General features: G+C 41.4%; 1 protein-coding gene across 1 annotated transcript in view; it reads right to left on the bottom strand.

The window, feature by feature from the left end:
• Positions 1–20,419, bottom strand: part of PDE11A (phosphodiesterase 11A) — a 308,732-nt gene that overhangs the window by 61,284 nt on the left and 227,029 nt on the right. The window contains exons 13-14 of the mRNA XM_059703969.1: positions 12,206–12,315; positions 257–347 (exon numbers count right to left, since the gene is read on the bottom strand). Coding sequence (XP_059559952.1) covers positions 257–347; positions 12,206–12,315 — 201 coding nt within the window. The remainder of the gene's footprint in view (positions 1–256; positions 348–12,205; positions 12,316–20,419) is intronic.

Below are 20,419 nucleotides of genomic sequence, written 5' to 3'. Positions count from 1 at the left end.
TCCTCTGCTAAGTGAATGGGAGAAGCTTCCAAACCAAGAATGAATCCCAAATGAATCAGCTCTGGAAGAATTTGAACCCATTCCTTGGTCAGGCATCTCACTGAATTAAAAAAAGCCACACAAAAGGGCCTAGTCGTTTGACTTAAAAAATCTGTCCCACTTCTCTGTGTCTACCTGTGGCATTACAGAGAGAGGTCGGAGGCAAGGCTTCATTGATTTTTCTGTCAAGGGGAGAAGCAGAATGTTAGGGCCGTACCTCACTCTGAAGGATCATCACTGCGTGGTTAAAATGGTGGTGCTCTAAGGTGGCGGAGGTTCCGTAGAGCTGGGCCAGGGCAGAGCCGCTCCTGAAAGAGGACAGAAGGGTCAGTGACCTGACAACAGTTCCCCACACCAGCTGCTTGGATCAAACTGTTTTCCTGCTTTGACACAAAGGACCATGAGCAGATACATTCCCAGGTACCTGCTTGTTAGTTCACTAATCTATTAAGTAAACCTTTCAGGAACTTTCTCTGTGTTAGCCTAGACACAGTGGATGATACGACGTGAATAAGAGAGAATCTATGACTCTAAGATATTTACAGACTAGTAAGGGAGATGAGAAGTGGTCATAAGGAAAATAAGGCAGGTAGCACACAATTGAAATACCACGGAGAGTGTTCTAGGTTCAAGCAAAGTGCTTTAGCTGCTCTGAGAACAAGAGGCATCATTTCTGGCTCTGGGGATGAGAGTAGACTTCATGAACTAAATCTTACACAGCTTCTGAGTGTTGGAACAATTGTCTATACCAAATGTATTTGACTCTCCATGGGAAAAGACCTTGTGAATATTTTGCCTTTATTTAATATACTTTATGTGTTTGGTTGATAAGCTTATATTGTGGTTTTCCAGCCCATAGTTATGCTATGATATCTCAGTGTAGAAATATGGAAAGTTCCCTGGATTTAGAGTCAGAGCAGTTCCTTGGTCACTTGAAGATGCAGTTTCTTTGTCTCTAAAATTATGGTAATACTATCTACCTCACCTGTTATTTATGAGAATACAATTAAATCCTTGAAAGTACCTACACTGCCTGGCATATAGTAGATCATAGTCTATATTAATCATTAGTTAATAATTAAAGCACAAAGATATTTCCATTGTAAATATGTAAAGTGTTAACTGATACTTGGAAAGACTTTTTGTAATTAGCTTTAAATTTTGCTTATGTAGAACAACCCGTTTCTCAACAGTTTCAATTTGGCAAAGTGCTCATTTAAATGCTCAAGTGTGTTCATTTCCAATTCTTTTAAAGTAGAATTTAGAGCATCTTAAGAGTCATGAGAGCTCCAGAGAATCCTAAGGTTTAAAGCACAGTCATGGGATTTGGTTGAGGACCCATCCAGGTCCTTGTGTTTATGGTACTGTAAGGAGATCAGACATTGAAAGGGCAATTTGGCCTTAACTTGAAAACACTGGAGATTGAAGGCTCACCATCTCTGCTAGTGAGAGGAGCAAAGAGTGCATCAAGTGCAACGTGAAGGGTTTTGGTCATAAGCTGCCCTCCACCTCCAGTGTGAGGCAGTCTAAGATCATGGTCAGTTCAGGCCGGAAAGACTCAGTGCGGCCACATGATGGAAGAAAAGCAGCAGTTAAATACGGTAGGATGATTATGAATAGGGTTTCTCAAGAGGATACTAGATTTTAAAGAGGGTACTAGGTTTGGGTTGCTTCTTTAAATCTTACCTTAATCTATATCCTATATAATAAAAGCCTAATATGCAAATTGACCAAATGGTGAAATGACTAGTTGGTGGGGGCCAGGGCCGGCGAGCAGGCAGTGCCAGGCCAGCCAAAGTGGGTGCCAGTGGGCAGAGGGAGGGGTTGGAAATTGGGGGAGGGGGGCAGTGGTGACTGGCAGTGGCAGAGGGGGGTCAGGGGATGAGGCCAGCCGCTTGCAGGCCAGCTGGTTGCTTTCAGCAGAGGGAGGCCACCAGTGGCAGTGGTGGGACGATGGGGGGTGGGGACAGCCGCAGGGAGTGGGCCTAAGCTGTCAGTCAAACATTCCCCAAGGGCTCCCGGACTGTGAGAGGGTGCAGGCTGGGCTGAGGGACCCCCTCCCCACAAGTGCACAAATTTTCATGCACAGAGCTTCTAGTTATTTAATAAGTGAACATGTTAGGCTAATCTTAATAATCATTGACTAATAATTAATGTTAGATATTGTTTCTTAACATAGATTTCATTTTTATGAAAATACATTTTTCAAAAAGCACAATGTATTGTGTCTTGGCTATATTTGCATTGTCTTTTGAACTTTTAGAATACTTCATATTTATATGTGATATGCATATGCTTGGCATGGAACAGGTGCTTAAAAATATTAGCTGCTTGTTAATAAGCTTGCAGTGGTATGTCTGAAGTTACAGTTAAAATTGGAAGAATGATCATGATAAGTGTGTTAACATATTTTACAATAATGCTATTAACAATAATAGCTATCATAAGTAAGTACCTATCATGCACTAGGCAACAGATTAACAACTTAATACATTATTTTATCTGGTCCTGAAAACAACCGTGAACTAGTATTTTCTTTTTTCTTTACAGATGAGGAAACCAAGGCTCAGAGAAGTTATGCTACTTTTCCAAGGTCACAGGGCTAGTAAGTACAAGTTCTGGATTAGCATCCAAGTTTTTAAGCTTTTCTCTTTAGATAATGAGAAAGCTGATTGTAACTTACACATTTCTGATTTTCGATTCTCAATTTTTGTCAAGCTGGTTGTCATCAGTGAAAGAATATTGCCAAATTTAATTCAGAATTCCATCAGTATAACTATTAACCGCAGACTCAGATTCCTATGATTCGTTTCTACTGCTCAGCCACTCCTGGATGTGCCTTTACGATAGCAGCCATTGATGTAAAGTGGGGTCAAGATGCAATATATTGTCTCTCCCTTCATCACATTGGTTTAGCAGAACCCACAAAGTTAAAGCAACTAGATGATCCTAAATCACTTTATATTTTCTTTTTTACAGTGTGAGTAGGATGTTTCCTCCTTTAACTAGGGAACAGCTTATAACAAATACACAGGTGCCTCCCGTGCTGCACCTCTCCCTCTGCCCCAGATCCGCGTGGTTTCTGAACCGCTGCATTTCATCAGGACTCTCAGGTGTTTGTGCAGGTGCAGCCTTTGACTTCAGTGGTTTGAGCACCTTCATCCTCAGATTCTCTCTTTGTTCTCTTTTATAATTCCATGTTACATCTCCCATCCTCACACAATACTGAGTTAATCACAAAAATGTGTAGATTTTGCGATAGAGCCAGACTAATGCTATGAAAATGCTATGAAGACACTGATTCATTCATTCATTCATTCATTCATTCATCATTCATTCATCAACAAGTTTTGATGATAGCTATGATGCCAGACTGCAGGCATGTGGAATACAAAGGTAAGCAAGACATGGCTGTTACACTCAGGGAGCTCACAATCCCCTAGAACTGTGTAGAAAATTTTCTCTGACCAGACTTACACTAACGACCTTCACCTTTCTGGAAGCAAAATGTCATCTTCGGATTACAAACACATATGCTGTGAACCTTGTAGGATGGCGAGGGTGAAGTACACAGTCATAAAACTTGATATTAATGGCAAAAAATGAAATGTATCTCTTTATTAAAAATATTCTACAAAATAGGAGTTATTTGGAATGTTAAATGACATTATGGGCAGGAATAAAAAAAAAAAAAGGCCCATAGTCTAATGCATTTGGGAAATGCTGGTTCTAAAAGTTAAACTGTTTCTTCATTGTAGGATCTCCCAGAATGTAAGAACACGCATTATGGTTCTGCAGGAGGGGAACATAATATGCAGCATTAACCAATCTTACTTGATCATAAAATCATTTTTTAAAAGAGGCCATGTCTTTCATGTAATATACTTTGTGTAAAGGTACACTTCTACTTTTTCATATAAAATTTTTGAAAAAAACAAAACAGTCCAAATCAATCACATATGGAAAAAATGGACTTCAACTCCACACCTGATTTTTATTGTCTGTGGTAAGTATATCTATTATATAAGTAGCTTTGGGGCACACATGCCTTAATAGTGAATACATTATATATATTTATGCATATATTTATGCAGGGTGTGTGGAGAGAGAAGGAGAGAAGGAGAAATGAAGAGAAGAGTCTCCAAATTCCAGTACTTATTCATGATGCTCATTACTGACTAGGTCATCCCAACACACCAAAGTTTTTCCATTTTGGACAGGAGAAACTTATTGAAAAGGCAAGTCAAAGTAAAGCATTCTGTCCCCATAGGAATTCAAGCACTTTGCACAGGCACCAAAAGCAGGCGTGCGAAAGGAAGTGTACCTTCAGAACGTCCCCAGATGTGCATATGCTGTGAAAAAGAGGCTTAACGGAAGTGTGCAGCCATGGCTTATAGAAAACTTAAAAAAGGAAAACTATGGAAGGTAATTAGGAAAGTGAGAATTGTTGGGAGGTGGTGAGGAATGGGATTAGGCTGTCATGGCAGATTAATGTGCCCCAGTATTTCACTTCTGGGACCTGGCCGAAAGCGACAAGATGGGTTTTCATTCCCAAGAAATGAGTATAAGAGATTATGCTAGAAATGAACAGAAGTCTCCTAGGAGAATATACTACAAAGCTGTTCGGTACTGATATTTAATCATCAGGGGAAGCTGTAATAGAGAGGGGGATGAGTGGGAAACGCTGTCCCTGGAGAAAACAGGAGAGAGGTGTTAACAGAGCAATTTCAAAGCACTGTGGTATCGTTGCCCTCTCTACCTATTGATCATTCATGGCACGTACTTTAATACTTAAAAATTAAGAATAAAACATGAAAATGCAAAGGTTCACTTATCAGAAAGGCTAAGAGAATAAATTATACTCTGCTATAACCAACTTTTTATTGTAGAGGCATTTTGCATTTTATATAGTAATGTGTCCCTTGCTAAATGTCTCCTGTTTTTTTACAGCCTTATATATGGGAAAAAAGGTAGCATATACTTTGCTTTACATAATAATTGGTGCATTTAAATTATATTTCCAAATCACTTGAAAGGTTGAAATTTGACTGTGAATACTTTAAGGGAAGGGACTGTTGGTTAGACTTCTTTATTTCTCTCACAATGCCTAGCACAGTGCCTTACACATACAAAGCACCCAATTATTGGGGAACAAAGAAGGAAATGAGGATGTAGATTTCTTCCTAGGGATTTTCTAAACAATGGCACACACATAGTGAATAAATCTTATTCTAATCAATAAAAAGATAGTTCCTTCACTGTGTTGTAAAAGGTAATTTTTTTTTTTAGCATAAATAAGGGTTTTATTGGTCAGTTTGCATGAATGACATACTGACATGCCCCCAATTCACTGTTCCACAGACCAAGGCCCTGAGGTGACAGGAGAAGAAGCTAAGATGGTGAGAAAAGGGTGGGAGGTGGGAAGAACATGAAGGCCTCTGAGGGTTAACAAGGCTGCTGGGACAGAGACCCAGACCAATGACCTAGGAATAAATCCAGGATGGAAAAGGCATCATCCAGGGCTGGAACTGTTGGTGATTCTGGATCATCTCGAGGACTGTCATCTGCTTCTTGATGGGTTACTGTGGTTTCTGTTCGGCCCTCACTGTCCACCACAGTCCGGCGCTCCTCTACTGTCCCACCTGGCCTAGTGATCTTGGTCACAGCATCCATTGTCAAGGGAAATGTTAACTGAGGTTGGGTGGTGGTGGCATTCGGTGTCCCAAGTTCAAAAGTGACTCCATATGATAGGGGCAGGGCTGATGGATATCCCATCTCCTAATCGTCTTGAGAAAACACATCAGATCATCTCGGAAGAGGCAGATTTGATAATATGATATGAGGATGCAAAAATAAATTAAAAAATAAAATTGAGTTCTAGTACCAGCAACGTAATACCTATCTAATATTTTTGAAAACTGTTTAATCTTTCACAAGTAACCTAAGATCTGGGTATGTCTATTTCCATTTTTATAAATGAAGGTGTTTAAAAATATGACTACTAAGGTCTAGTTCAGTTCTATGACTTTTATAGCTCCATGTCTTAATTTTCTGGGTGTCAGATATATTTAAATTTCCCAGAGCTCACGTATATATGGCAAGTTAGCCAAGAAGCTAGAAGCCCAAAGTCCCAAAATAAATATCACTGAGTCATGAGGGAGTGTGATGTGGTGGTTAAAGAATGGCTTTTGAAATCAGATAGCCCAGGTCTAAACACCACTCTACCGCATGAATATGGACAAGTTACTTAACTTTCCTGAGGCTCAGTTCCTCCCATAAAGTGGAGACAAAAATACCTACCCTAACGGGGATGTGGGAGAGCACTTGAGAGAGTCAACAACAAGTAAACTGTAGTTCTTTTCATTGTCTCAGGTACTGTTAGTTGCAAAGAACAGAACTAAATCAGAACCAGCTTCCCTAAAAAATGTTTAATTAAATGATACCAGGAACTCTGAGGGAGCCTAATTATCACGAGTATGGCTGGGTCTCCTGGAAATAGGAGTGGAGATATGTAAAGCCAGAAATCAAGTCTGCTCTTTCTCTGTTTCTCTAGAGTTATACAATTTCTTATTTCTGCGTCTCTCTGAAAATCTAGTTTCTTTCCTTCTCTCTGCATATTTCTCTTCTCTGCTTGACATGGGGTCATTGTAGCTCTCCCAAAATGGCAGCCGCAGTTCCCAGGTCTGCAGGCTGGATGTCAACAATAACTGGGCAAATTCCGAAGAGATAAAATATGATTAAGTGGGTTTTAATTAGGGGTGTACGCTTGGTCTAAAGAGCTGAGAGGTCAACTATTAAGGTCTGCCTCTCAGTGTGATAGACAGGCTCTTGCAAGGAAAGGAGAGGGCCAGTGGTATCTGGGTACAATATTGTACACTTGACTCTTAAAAGAGCCCACAGGGTGCTCACTCTTGTTTTATAGAGACAATTATAACACATAGATCTTTTCTGTATGTAGAAGTGGCAGAACAGTAGGGGACTAGAAAAGGGACGCAAGAGGAAGATACAAGATGTCATTGCCTAAGAGAGAAAGACATCCTAAAAATATAATGAAATGCAGATACAGGAATTGAAACATAAGGAATTGTAAGTACTGTATGATGAAAGTATATCCAGTTGACACTTCAGTAGACTCTAGGGATTGAGGAAGTGAAGATAATATCAAACCTATGACCATAAAAACTGTGTTTATAATAAACTTTAAAAAGTTATACTTATTTAAAAGTCAGAAAACTTTATTGAAAGCTATAGTAAGATAGTTAAAATCTTACCCATCCATGCATCCATCATTCATTCTTCATTCATGCAGCAAACATTCATTATATGTTTATTATGCTCCTGGTATTTGTTTTACATCATGAGAATTCAAGGAGAAGGGGAGACATGCCTGTTAATCATCAATTAAAATAGAGTGAGAGGCACACTTTTTTAAAAAAGCGCAACTTGGGCATTATATGGGCACAGAAAGTTGACAAGGGGAAGTTGCAGCAGAGATAGAACCCTGGGTAGTGTTTGCAGGGGAAAGGAGAAGACGGGCATTTCAGGCAGGAATACTGGGTAGCAGGGGGAGGGAACTAGCTTGACCCCTTTGAGCATTTCTTTTTTTTTTTTTTAATTAAATCTTTATTGTTCAGATTATTACATTTGTTCCTCTTCCCCCCCCCCCCATAACTCCCCTCCTCCCAGTTCTCGACCCACCCTCCGCCCTCACTCCCCACGCACTGTCCTCATCCATAGGTGCACGATTTTTGTCCAGTCTCTTCCCACATCTCCCACACCCCTTTCCCCCCCAAGAAGAGTCAGTCCATTCCCTTTCTATGTCCCTGATTCTATTATAATCAACATTATATTCATTCTGTTCATCAGATTATTTATTCACTTGATTCTTAAATTCACTTGTTGATAGATGCATATTTGTTGTTCATAATTTGTATCTTTACCTTTTTCTTCCTCTTCCTCTTCTTAAAGGATACCTTTCAGCATTTCATATAATCCTGGTTTGGTGGTGATGAACTCCTTTAGCTTTTCCTTATCTGGGAAGCTCTTTATCTGACCTTCAATTCTGAATGATAGCTTTGCTGGATAAAGTAATCTTGGTTGTAGGTTCTTGGTATTCATCACTTTGAATATTTCTTGCCACTCCCTTCTGGCCTGCAAAGTTTCTGTTGAGAAATCAGCTGACAGTCGTATGGGTATTCCCTTGTAGGTAACTGAGTCTCTTTCTCTTGCTGTTTTTAAGATTCTCTCTTTATCTTTTGCTCTTGGCATTTTAATTATGATGTGTCTTGGTGTGGTCCTCTTTGGATTCCTTTTGTTTGGGGTTCTCCGTGCTTCTTGGACCTGTAAGTCCATTTCTTTCACCAGGTGGGGGAAGTTTTCTGTCATTATTTCTTCAAATAGGTTTTCAATATCTTGCTCTCTCTCATCTTCTGGCACCCCTATAATTCTGATGTTGGTACGCTTGAAGCTGTCCCAGAGGCTCCTTACACTATCCTCGCATTTTTGGATTCTTTTTTCATTTTGCTTTTCCGGTTGGATGTTTTTTGCTTCCTCGCATTTCAAATCATTGACTTGATTCTTGCGCTCCTCTGGTCTGCTGTCGGGCGTCTGTATAATATTTGTTATTTCAGTCCGTGTATGCTTAATTTCTAGTTGGTTCCCCAATATAAGATCGAGGGTCTTATTAGTTTTTGTGTAGATCTCATTAAGTTTATCGGCAGCTTCTAAACAGTTCTTGAGAGACCTTAAAAGTGTGGTTCTGAACTCTATATCTTCCATTGACAATTTTGTCCTGTTTCTTTGTCTCCGCATTTTGTTATGCTTCCTTGGTGCACCCCCTAGTGGTCTTTGTTTGCAGTCTTATAGTTAAATCTTGATTGTTGTAGCTAATTCCAGGGAGGGTTTGACCTCCAGGCCAAGTGGCTATGAGAATCAGCTGTGTCAGCAGTGAGAGAACTTCTGTCCTCTAGGGAGGTGCTAATCTAGCCTTTGCCTGAGGCTATCCGGCAAATGCCTCTGTGCAGGGCTTGGGCGGGGCGGGTTGCACAGGATCAACAGGGTGGGCCGGAGAGAGCAGTTATGGCCGCTCTCAGTCCTGTCCCCAGGGGCTCTGCCTCTCTGAGTCCCAGCACCCGCTGCAAAGCTCAGAGAGAAAGCTGCACTTGCTCTGACCAAAGCCAGACAGTCCCGCTTCTCCCGTTTGAGTCTGGGTCCCTAAAGACTCGCCCGGATCTGGTGCTCAGAGTCTGCGACTCCCTCCCGATTGAAAACAACAACCGCGCCCTCCGCCGCCAGCCCGCTCCGCGCACTCCGCACCTCAGAATTTGACTTCACCACTGCGCCTCCTCTGAGTGTCCGTGTGCGTTTCTCCTTCCTCCTAGTTGTAGGACTTCCACTCAGCCAGCGTTCCTGTGGTTCTGGGTGATGTCCCTTCCGTTTTTTGGTTTCACTTTTGAAGTAGTTGTTCAAAGCAGCAAACTCCGGCGTTAACCTATGCCGCCATCTTGGTTCTCTGACCCCCTTTGAGCATTTCAAATAGCCCATTGGCTCTGGAGCAGAGATGTGTGGGTGCAGGTGGGGTGGAAGGAGTGAGTGCTAGGCTAGAGAAATGGGCAGGAGCCTGATTGAAAAGGGCCTTAAAGGGCTAAACTAAGGAATTTGAACACTATCCTGAAGCCAAGGAGGCTGGTGAATGGCTTTTAAGCAGGAGAGTGGGCTGAGCTTTGAGAATTACAAAGATTATTCTGGAGTGCCAAGGCAAGAAGCCTGGAGGAGAGAGTTGGGCTGGTTGTAGCAACTCAGGAGAGGCAGAGAAGCAGTAGTGACTTAAACGCAAAGATGTTGACTTTAGGGATATAAGCAGGGAATCTGGATGGCTTGTGGATTTCTCGTGGTGCCATTCACTGAGACAGAGAGAAAGAAACCAGTATAATCAGAAAGACTGAGATTGAGGTGACTGTGAGATTTCAATAGGAGGTGCCCCTCAAGTGGTTGGAATCAGTGTCTGGAGACAATAAGAGAATTATGGATCCAAGGTCTGGGTTTGGGACTGATCAGCAGATGGGTGAAGGCCTGCATGAAGGATCAAGTAGAGCAGGAGAGAAACAGGAGAGGACATCAAGAGTGCTGGCTGGGACAGGAGGACACAAGCCTTGAAGCACACTGAGAAAGAAGAAAGGCTAGAAAGGTAGGTGAAATCCTTTGTCTTGGAGGCAAGGGAAGAGAGAGTTCTAGGAAGGAGGGAACAGAAAATGGGTCTCATGGCAAGAAGGTCAAGAAAGAAGGACAATAAGAATGGCCAGCAGCTCTGGAAAAGGGGCCATGGGTGGCATTACGGGGGCAGTTCCCCTTGTGAGGTGAAGCTGGTTGCCCTGCGGGAGGCAGGCAGTGGGGAAGTGAAGACAGTGAACTCTCCAAGAAGACTGACTGGAAAGGAAGAGAAATAGAACAGGAGCTAAAGGGAGAAGCATGGATTGAGGTGGACTTTTTCAAGAAGGGGGGTGGATCGTTCATATTAATAGGATGCTGAGAGCTAGTAGGAAGGGGAAGGGAGATACAGGGCAGAGAGAGGAAGATTAATGGAGCAAGGTCTCAGAGGAGGGAGCAAGGAAGGGATCCAAAGCCGAGGTGGAGGGATTAGCGTCAGACAAGAGGAAGGACAGCATTTTCACTGAGATAGGAGGTCAGGAGGAAAGGATGGGGCCAGACAGATAAGTTTGTACATGGCAGGGGAGGAAATTGAGGGAGTTCTCGATTGATGGCCTCAATTTTCTTGGTGAAGGAGGAGGCAAGGTGATCTGCTGAGGAGAGCGGGGGAGGTGGTCGACAGGAGGCGGTTTGGAAGGGAGAGTGTTTAGTATATAGAGCTTCTGGAACTGCTAAGAGCAATGGAGGACACAGAATCTGGGGAATACTGAGCATCTAGTGATGCCACCAGTTGGGAGAGTATATTTGGTGTATCTCAAACTCTCACAACTATGACATTTTCTACTAAAGCCTTTAAAAGCGTAGGCAGAGTCACATGAAATTGAATTGCTAGATTGAACTGGGGCTGAGTTGTTGCAGAGTGGATGTCACAGAAAGTTAAGAGTGTCAAGAAACTGTAGGATATTGAGAAGGCAGGGTTGAAGTGATGGGCTATATGACCCAGGATAGATAGAGAAGGGCACACAGTCAAAATTCATTTGCTAGATCAGGAGCAAATGTAAGTGGCCAGGACTCCAAGGTATCAATAGGTACGCATTTTGGGGAACAGAAAGGGATGTGGTCTGTTGATGTTTCAGATTATGAGGGTACACCTGCGAAGGGACTTTGAAATCGGTCACCTGAAAGTTAATTATACCACTTTGTTGAAGCCTTTCTTGACATCTCCATTCCCAAACTTTTTCCTCCAGCTTCTGAACTCACATATCATTTTGCCTGCAGACAGGTAGTAAGAACATTAAAACTGGACCCTCAATATATGGCTCAGGAGATCTGGGTTTGGGTCTTGTTTCCAGCGCCCGTATTCTATGGCCTTGGCTACTGTGTGAGCCACAAAGCCACGGCTATCTTGACCAGTCCAAGCTGCGTAAGGACAGATTATTCTGTCCTGGGCACATTATGTGCCTTCACATCCCCAGTACTGATGCAATCTCTTTGTTTCCCACCTTCCTGTGGGGGGAGCAGAGGCCTTATTCCTCTGGCGTTGCTTTTCTTCCCTGCAGTTTATATGCTATCCAACATAAAAAAAAAAAACCACCTGGCAGAGGTTCTGCTGGGGAAGGAAGAGATATTTGGCCTCATAAAATTTAAACTTTCTTAAGCCCAATTTCCTTTTAATAGTCTCAAAATCAGATTTTAGAGTAGCACGTCCAAAAGGCTTACAAATGCCATGAAAACAAATATTCTGGGGGGAAAAATAGGCCCTTTAAAATCTGTGCTTTGTTATCTGACTGAGCTCAAGGGAGACAGACCAAATCAACAAGCATGACATGGAGGGCAAATTTGCAATTAAAAGAAGAATAGGGAATTATAAAGATGGATGGGCCCCTTGGCACACGAGCCCAAGTCTGCGTGGCCTTGGCCTTGGATACCAGAAATTAATGCTTTACTCTTTAGCACTGGTCACCTTTGGCTCTGAACAGAAAGGCAAATGCATTAAAATAACAACAATCAGAACACTTACTTAGCTTGGAAGGCATTGTTGGTTCCCCTGTGGTCGAGGTCATGACACAGGCATCCCACAATCACCGCGAGAATTTCCACCTCGGTCAGAATCTCTTGAAACCCGGCGGTCTGGGAAAAAGAGAAAATGGCAACAGTCACTGCCCAGGGCAGGGAGGATGGATAAGGTTCGTCTGCCCAGCAAATAATCAGCTCTGTTTTCATACCCACATCAGTTAAGGAAATGATTAACTGCCACCCCCTTAGATGGTGGTGAGTTGGGTGGCCACTTGCACAGCCTTGATCCCACAGTGATGGATTAGCTCCCTGTCAGGTTGCCCCATGCTGGCCTGCCAGAACTAAGCTCAGACCATTGTGTTCCCCTTTTAGAGAAGAGGCTGCACTATCCAGATACAGCGACGGTTTGACAAAGGCCCAGAGCAAAAAGTGTTCTGTGAGTCTACATTTCAATGATGAGCATCTAGTGGTAGGGGAGGGGGGCTGTGAATTTAGAACTGAATGTCATATCCACCAGAAGCCACTCAAATGAAAACCTGCAAAAGAAAACACTCCCACCCCTTAATATTAAAAGAAGCAACTTAGAAGTACGGAAATGGTGACATGATGATATTCTAGATGTTATTCTGTAAGTGCCTTCATTCATGGTAGCGTGGCGGGCAGATTAAATTCATACAGATAGCAAGGCAGTGCATGTCCTGATTAGGCGACCAGACTGAGGATCGGCTGGAGTATTGTTGGAATTCTTTATTGTCCTCTGCAGCTTGATTGTTAGTGCACAGGTGTGGTGTGATTTCTCCAGAACAACATTCTTGTTTATAATTTTCTGAATAATTTTCTCTTCACTATTGTTTTCTGTCCTGTTTGACTGGAACTCCGGCTGGTTGGACACTGGACTTCTTGTATTGATTTCCTTGTTTTGTCTTTTTTTTCCCCATTGCCCATATTGACTTTTTCTCTCTTACTTCTTATGAGTAATAATATTTTTCATCTAGAAGCATTTTTTTGGTCTCTGTTCCTATTCTAATAGCATTCTATTCTTCTCTCATGGATGCATTATCACCTTTTATTTTTTTTTGAGGATATTAATTATTTCTCTGAAATCCTCTCTGCTCCCTGATTGCCTATTTCCTCTCAGCTCTATTTTCTCTGTTTAGTGGTTTCCTCACATGCCTGGTAGTTCACACACACGAGTAAATCAAAGTTCACCACACACCAGTGTGTGAGGAGGGAGGCCTGCAGATTGCTGGGCCCCTATCAGGGGGCGAGCAGATGACAGCTGGCTTTTGGCTGAGATCCCCGTGTGTCCATATCTAAGTTCATTTCCTCTGGACTTTTCAGTCTCTTGTTTGGAAATGGCATAAACACAGGTTTGGCATTCTGAGAAAAGAGAAGGTAGCTTCTCACCTTTGAGGATATAGACTTTCACTTAATTCTCTTATTGTCAGGGTGTACCTCACCCTAACTTTTCTGTTGCTGGTGTCCCCACATTTGGGGTTTAGTTTCTCCAGAAAATACTCTGGTTTCCTGAATAGGTGAGGGAAGAGGAGCCCTCTGACTACATGCAGAGGGGATGGGCACTTGGGGATGCAGAGCTTTCATTGCCCTTACATACCATTTCTGTGGTATCCGATACCTCCAGTTCCTGAGCTCTGGTAGTGTTGGGGGCTGTTGTTTCTCGTGTGTACCCCTTCCGCTACCCACTCACCTTGAAGGCACTTGGGTTGGACTTTCCTCTTCTCTGCTAAGCTATGAACCACCCTCCCTCAATTTTCTACCTTCATCTATTAAGGTTCCATGACAAGTGGAATTTATGTTTGTTTCTTCTCCCTGTTATTTGGGGGTGATTTTTGAAAGGAAAATTGGACATGAATATCTGTATCTGTCATGTCTGTCATCTTGAAACTATAAGTCAGTTTAGTTGGGTTTGGATCTTGCTAATACTAAGTAAAACCTGAGAGTCTTCCAAGTATGAAATATTATTCATGATACTTCTCACAAAGGTGAGAAGCTACATAGAAACTGGTGCTGTAAACAATGAAATGGCACAGAAATTTAGAAATATTTCACCTTTGAAAATGCTATTGATTAGAATTAGCTGATGCATTAAAACAGTAAGAATGGGGATGGGATAATGTTAAACTAAGGTCATTTGACTAGAAATGTAGGAAAAGTTGAGTTAAATGTCATCTAATAGACTCAATATCAAAATCCCAAATTATTTTTAAACTATCGGTTATCACCCATTATATAATGTGATGGAATATATTTTACTCTAATGTTTTTCTGTGAAGAACATCTTCCCTCCCACCCTTGTCCCTTCCTGAAAATCCAGCATGAAGTTCTTAAACTATTTGTATCATGGATACTTTGAGAATTTGATGAGAGCCATGGGCCCTCTTCCTAGAAAGTATTCTATGATTTTGTAGTGTTCGAAGACCATGGAACCCACCTCTGGATGATCCTCAGAATAAAGAAACCCTGAAAAACAGCACACACCCAATTACACAAAACATATTTGCCTCTCTCAACCGTGATACCTGAGTTACTGAAGCAGCACCTGTCTCGTGACTGTGATTTAGAGCTGCCTGGTAAATGGTTTCTGAGAGTCGTCAGGCCTAAAAAGTGTCCACCTGACACTAAGTGTCCATTTGCTCCTCCCCAGCCCTCATCCATCTTCTTTCCAGTCTTATCCCTTCCGACCTACACTTACATTGAGGAGAAAAGTAAACTGCCCGCTAGAGACAGTATACTTTCAAAAGAGAACAGAGTGAAATCTATAAAACAAAATAAATGAACAAATAAAACAGAAACAAACTCATAGTCACATGGAACAAACTGATGGTTTCCAGATGGGAGAAGGGTTGGGGGGCTGGGTGAAAAAGGCGAAGAGATTAAGAAGTACAAAATGGAAGTTACAAAGTAGTCACAGGGATGCAAAGTGCAGCAGAGGGAATATAGTCGATCATATTGTAATAAATATGTACGGTGCTAGATGGGTACCAGACTTATTGGGGGACCGTTTTGTAAGTTATATAAATGCCTAAATGTGTAGGTGTACACCTAAAACTAATGTAATATTGAATGTCTACTGTAATTGAAAAATTACAAAAAATTAAAAAGATAAAATTTATGAAGGTGGGGCAGCAGGAAATGTGAATGCATTTACTTTATGCTCGACTCTATTTTAGTCTTTTATTTTTCAAATAATATTATATCTTTTCTGCTCCTGGTCTAATAATTACTTATCTTAATCTGTCTTATCACCTGTATTCCCTCATGGTCCATTATCAGAGATGTAAAGCAGTGAATACAATATACCGAGGTAAAGAGACATTCAAGGCACATGGACCTAATTCCCACATCACCCTCTCCAGAGAAGTCTGTGAGCACCCTCTGAGAAGGCCTCCAACAGTCCTCTGTTTGGCTAAAATGTGAGCTGGGATAACCCTTCCCCCAGCCACTACAGCATATAACCACTGAAGCTCCAAAGGACCCAAACAGCAAGACCATTTCACAGGGTCCCCTAGGTTACCCAGTATTTTCCTATCATTTGCTCAACATAAAATTTGAACCAGATAGAAAGTGCCCCTATTTCAAAGCTGATCCTGTACTACCCTAGAGAACAGGGATATCATGGCCCGAAAAATATGAGAGACACATCGATTGGTTGCCTCCTGCACTTGCCCTGACCAGGGCTGGGGATCGAGCCTGCAACCAAGGTACATTCCCTTGACTGGATTCAAACCCATGGCCCTTCAGTCCTCGGGCTCTAACCCCTGAGCAAAACCGGCTAAGGCACATGATAGGTGTTTGTAGAGTCTTCTCCCTTCGGCCTTTTCTTTCTTCTGCAGAAGAGAAAAGAGCACAGCTCAGACAACTCCTAGGGGTTTGAAGAACATGGTTTCTCAAGGAAGGGCCTCCTCTAGACGAATCTGTGCACCATGTCCCTAATCTGTCATCATGTCTCAACCAATCTATAGACAACTTCAACTTGGGAGTGTGAGCTTAGGGATGAAAGACAGCATTTCCATTTAATTCTGGTATTTCTTAAGTCCTAACGTGCAATATTGCAGGGTCACTGTCTAGGGCCTTTGTTTGGTATATTATTAAAATTAAATTTACTTTAGCCAAAGAGTGCTCTTTGAGGGTTTCATGTAAATGCCACATATAAAGTGCTGGTGTCTTCTAACAAATGCCCCAAATTGCAGTGTTGATGTCTGGCCTAGCTCTGCTAGACCGTCCTTCACATGAGGTGTCTGTCAGTGAAAGTCCTATGAGAAGTCTGCCTTCAATCACTGCCCCAGTTGTGAGTGGATCAGAGTGGCGAGGACATTGTTAAAACATGTTTGGGCTTCACGGACGTTTACCGCTGGCCCAGCGTGCTTCTTTTTAGGATTCTATTTGGTTGGCTTCAGGATGGAATGGCCACCTCTCAGCATGCAAATCCTAGGGCAGGCTGGTGGGTATCAGTCTATTCAGTATGCTCCAAAGCAATGATTTTAGGCAGAGGACTTGATCAAGTTTAAGGTGGAAGCAGATTTCAGTTGCTTACCAAGAGTGCTTACAAATAAATTGCTGCTGCTTGATGCTATAGCCTATCTTCTTTTCAAAAAAGGATCCTATCTATGCCAACCAGAGATGATGAAAGCACAAGGGAGACAAGAGCTGGTGTTCACAACCACAATCCTCTCCTGTGAATAAAACCCTCTGCACAGACTGCAGCATCTAGGCTGAATGGTCATGCCCCCTTGGTGTTTACAGTAATGTTTACCTGCCAATATGTAGACCTGCTAAGCTAAAACAATAGGTACTGCCATCTCATTTTCTGGCCCAAAGACCAGAACCTTCCCAGCCATTAGGGGACCACCATCCAGCACCATGTTTACAGGTCTCCTTCACCAGAGGATGCGATACAATACAGAGCAGTTGTATTTTGTCTAATTATCCACGGGAGCGGGATAGTTTTGTCAGATTTGCTTGTCTTTCTGTAGCCAAATCTTGATTTGGTCTTTATTAAATATTGATGGAAGTCTACAATGGTCCTTTCCTTATTAAGCTCAGAGTTGGAAGGACCCTACAGTCTACACTTAAATACTGTTTTATAACCAGAACCTTCTCAAGGCACTCACTACCAAATCATAAAACCTAAGTTATACTTTGGATATATCTTGTCTCTCAACCTCAAATCATATTGCAAATGCTTGCCCATGTAAGTCTCAGAATGGCAAGTCTGCAAAACTTAATGGTGTGTCTGGTATAATTATATGTGCTGAGTAAATGATGCATGAATAAAAAAACTGGATTGATTTTAATCAATTTATTTAGTTATTTTTTAACCATTTCCATGGCTTAATTTTTAACCTATTAGTTAGAATAATTTTCAAAAAATTATTCATTTTGGAAAGTCAAAAGCATATACAAAATAGAATCTGATAATGAACCTCCATGCATTCATTACCTAACTTCAACAGGAAGCCATGGTTAGCCAGTCTTGTTTCATCTATATTGTCACATGCATTGTTTTGTTTGTTTGTTTGCTGGAGTTATTTCAAAGCAAACCTCTGGCATCTATCAATATGCTTTATTGCATTCTCAAGAAGTCCTGATGGGGTTAAATAAAAATCATTTAATATACCTCTCCTCTTATATTTTGATAAAATGTGCAAAAAGATATACAAATGGGATAAGGAAAATTTCAGGATAAATATCTCAACAAGATGTAAAAAAACAAACAGGCTTCCACTTCAATTTAGATAATACAATAAACACAGCTCTATGTATGTAGCACACCTACTGTACTTCAAAAGGAAACCAAAGAAAATGCATATTATCTAAGGACTTAACTTTCAAACACTAAGAATATATGTACTTTATGATTTTTTGAGGACAAAGATGGCATATTCTGTTCATGCTTAGAAATATAGTTTATATTTTATGATAAATTACTAGTGAATTGGATATATAGTCTACCTGTGGTTGGTGAGAACAGAAAATGAAGCAGATCACGTGGTCAGCATTAACGGTGCAGAGAGGCCCCTCCCAGTGCCACCGGAGGCCAGGTTGATGAAGTTCAAGAATATGAGACCTCTTCTAACCTTCCCCAAATTTTTACTAGCCATCCTTCAGCCAAAATTAAACATGAGACTCTTAAAAAAATTAAAACTTTTTAAAGCTCCCAGCTGGACACCCTCAGGTGCCAGGTCTCAGCCCCAAGAAAGTGCCTCTACTGAGTCATAAACCGTGGAAATGGAGGCTGTGATAAACGACCCTGGCTCTGCTGCGAGTCTCCCTGACCTGGAGGATTCGGCTGGCATCATAAAACACAAGTGACAGATTAAGCAGTTTACCAACACCATAAAAATCTCAAGAATAAATTCACTTTAATCAAAAATGCTATATTGTAACTAGGCAGCCCCAGTCCCCAAACCGCATACATTTCCTTACAAGCCCATGTCCATGAGTAAGAGCTTAGCCTTTTCCCCAAACGCCGGGCATGGCTATGTTCATACGGTTTTACAATTTACATGTCCTAAGAAAAATACTCAGCCCTGGCTGACGGTGCGGGAGAATTTATTTTCACTAGAAAGGGAATGACCCATAACTCATGAATGGCAGCGCTTAAAGTGAGTTATGGAGGTTACTCTCCTGTGTGAGGAAATGGATTGGATTATCCTTCTGCCCAATTGTATGTTTGGTTATTAGCACACCGGGTTCTTAATTATGTGTGGCTTTGCCTTTTTCTTTTTATAAAGTAAATGTGGATAAAGGAATGTCAGCTAGAAGCATGGAGTGCTTGATTGCACTCTGATTATGTGGCCTGAGAGAATAAAAATAGGAACCTTCTTATAAGATTAAGAGGCAAGAGTCTTAAGTATAATTTAAACAATGTATTCAAATTGATTCGCTCCATAGTTAATTTATAATGCCCTGTGCTGATATTCTGCAAAAACATTAAAAATCACTCCTTTTTAAAATTAAAAAATGGCCATTCTGAAAGTTATACTGGAAATCAATCTTTCCTACAGGAAGATTAAAGAATTGATTTTTCTAACATACAGGTTTTATTGTATTATTATTGTATTATTAGTAGGGAAATGCAATGTAAAATGATGTTTGATGATTACAAATATGACTGTTGTTGTGTTTTTTTTTCCTTTATTACAGTCTGTTACAGAACAAAACTTATAGCTTTCTTTGTACTTTTCAATGTTATCATCTAAAAGTAATTATTTTTTCTGTTGAAATTAGGATTCTGGTAATTGATAAAAAATATTTTAGTTTAAAATTCCACTGGTTCTCTTCTTCTTGGGGAGAAGAGTTCCTATTGCGTTTTTGAGATCTTTCAGAAGAAATTTGCCACCTCGAAAATCAATGGCTTCCCTGAACACGGCAGACGGCAGGCAGCAGACAGCACATTTTCCTCAAGCTGGCAAACGGGACGGATTTTTCTCCCTAAACGTCCCTTCTGCTCTCTAGTTTGAATTATCAATAAAACGGCTTGGCTTATCTGTGAAAATAACCTTGTTGACAACACAAATAAGGACTTAAACAAAACACGCTACCTTCACGTTTAAGATTTAGGAAGCCCCCAGGAAATGTCAGGGGGTGTCAGTGTGTTTGCCGTGATACTTGGTCATTATTAGTGTTTAACTGCAATTCCCCACCAGCGCCACGCGGCTAGCACCACTATAAATTTTAATGTGATCATGTGCTCTACTCTTTTCATATTCAGTGAATTCTGCAAGATCATAATATTCTGTATGAACCCTAGCTGAACCTCAGTGTGATAGGATGAAAGAACAAGATTTCTAGCAGTGATAGTTGTTCATCATTTTATAGTTTTTTTGGGGGGAAAACTGGACACTGAGCAACATGGTTCTTTGAATCATATTATCCCAAACTAAGAACACACGTTCAATGAATCTTTGTTGAGCCCTCCAGGATGCAGGGCACGGCCCAAAGTGCTAATGACCACATTTATGGGATAGTAAAGAACACTGACTCTTAAGGAAACCTTCTCCCCGCCCCCCACTCTGGAAAGTCTGTCAACGCTCGTACATCATTTATAAAACCAAAAACTGTCTCTGCAACCTTGGCTCCACCACATGCCTGTTATTTTGCAGAGTACAAACAAAAGCACGGCTGTTTCCTTTATCTGGTCTGTACTGTGAATATAAGAAGTGTGTTTGTCACCTTTCATTGTGCATGTGTTCGA

This window comes from Myotis daubentonii, chromosome 7 (assembly GCF_963259705.1).
Source record: "Myotis daubentonii chromosome 7, mMyoDau2.1, whole genome shotgun sequence".
In the NCBI taxonomy this organism is placed as follows: Eukaryota; Metazoa; Chordata; class Mammalia; order Chiroptera; family Vespertilionidae; genus Myotis; species Myotis daubentonii.
The sequence above is the reverse complement of the archived record's forward strand: the minus strand, read 5'-3'. Positions and strand labels throughout refer to the sequence as shown.